The sequence below is a fragment of the Triticum dicoccoides genome, chromosome 4A, assembly GCF_002162155.2.
Source record: "Triticum dicoccoides isolate Atlit2015 ecotype Zavitan chromosome 4A, WEW_v2.0, whole genome shotgun sequence".
Classification (NCBI taxonomy): Eukaryota; Viridiplantae; Streptophyta; class Magnoliopsida; order Poales; family Poaceae; genus Triticum; species Triticum dicoccoides.
The window spans coordinates 83,682,527-83,683,697 of record NC_041386.1 but is presented as its reverse complement, the minus strand read 5'-3'; the positions used below and the strand labels follow the sequence as shown (position 1 = coordinate 83,683,697).

The following is a 1,171-nucleotide window of genomic DNA, read 5'->3' as shown; positions in this document are numbered from 1 at the left end:
TCATCATCGATGAACTATCCCCTATTAAGGCCGCGTTCCACAGTCATCCGCGGAGCGGAGCGGGCTTTAATCAACTCCGCAAATTATGGCCTTAATCAACTGGATTGCCGCTCCGCTCCGGCGCGGAGCGGAGGGAATCCAAACACGGCTTAAGCCACATGGTTATTAACTTGTAATGCTATTTGTTAGGAGTTAGGATGAGCTGCTATTTCATTGCAAAACTGTTTAATTCCTACTGTATTTGTGGTGTGATGGTCCAATAATGCAGTGTGTAGTATGTGGTAAGGTCACCACAGATGCAATGTGAACTGTGAAGTGAGGAGAGGTGAGCACACCACATGCCGTGCTCAACCAAATACCGTGTTTTGCAGGTTCACAGCCTTAAACTCGGTGAGCATGACAACCAAACGCCAGGCATGAAAGTGCTCAGTGGTGCGATGCAGGGTACCAAATGATGTGCAGAACATGTTTTTACCCTGCATTAGCTCAGCATGTCCCTACTCGGCCACAGATGCAAACTATAAAAAATCGATGTGAGCAACCAAACGTATCCACATACTACTAGATTTCTAGTCCAGTGAACATGTGATGCATCTGATATATTCAGGGTTCAGGACCAACGATGTGTACAGTGCGTGTTGGGACAGAAGCAATGTTTCTCGTCAGGCGCTGGTTTCCAATGGATGAAACAAAAACTGTCTGTGAAGCTATCCCCACCAAGATGCCATCACACTTTTCGGCTCTTGTTCTTTTTTACATTTACTATGAAAACAAGAACTGGCTGTAACAACGACCTAGTATCTTCACCAAGATGCCTTCACCATGCTACTGGCGCAAGACTCCGCTGAAGGTACGTCCAAGAAACACGCTGAGAAAATGCCAGTAATCAGTGCCTCTGAATCTGTGCAGTATTGATGTTACTGACATATAGACATCAGGAAACTAGTACAAAATGGAGATTAAGGGAAACCAGAGCAGCAGTTACCATGCAGAAGACTTGATCACATCAGTACAACAGGTAAGAGAGAAGGCGCTTTTGTTATCCTGCAATCAGTCCCAGCTGGGTTTGCTCCTCCTCGATTCTTTCTTCTGTGAGAGTACCTTCTTGTTTTGCATTCTGTTCCTCTCAGCGGCTGCAGCACTACAATAATACATAGATCAACTGAGTCAA

At 45.4% G+C, this 1,171-nt stretch overlaps 1 protein-coding gene across 2 annotated transcripts in view; it reads right to left on the bottom strand.

Annotated features, from left to right (window-relative positions):
- Positions 1 to 566: 566 nt before the first annotated feature.
- LOC119285122 (peptidyl-tRNA hydrolase ICT1, mitochondrial-like) overlaps positions 567 to 1,171 on the bottom strand; it is a 4,448-nt gene continuing 3,843 nt past the window's right edge. Inside the window, exons 7-8 of one of the 2 annotated variants that reach the window (XM_037564340.1) lie at positions 986 to 1,141; positions 567 to 901 (exon numbers count right to left, since the gene is read on the bottom strand). In XM_037564340.1, coding sequence (XP_037420237.1) covers positions 1,051 to 1,141 — 91 coding nt within the window. In that variant the 3' untranslated portion in view covers positions 567 to 901; positions 986 to 1,050. The remainder of the gene's footprint in view (positions 902 to 985; positions 1,142 to 1,171) is intronic. The other variant, XM_037564339.1, reaches the window with a different exon arrangement.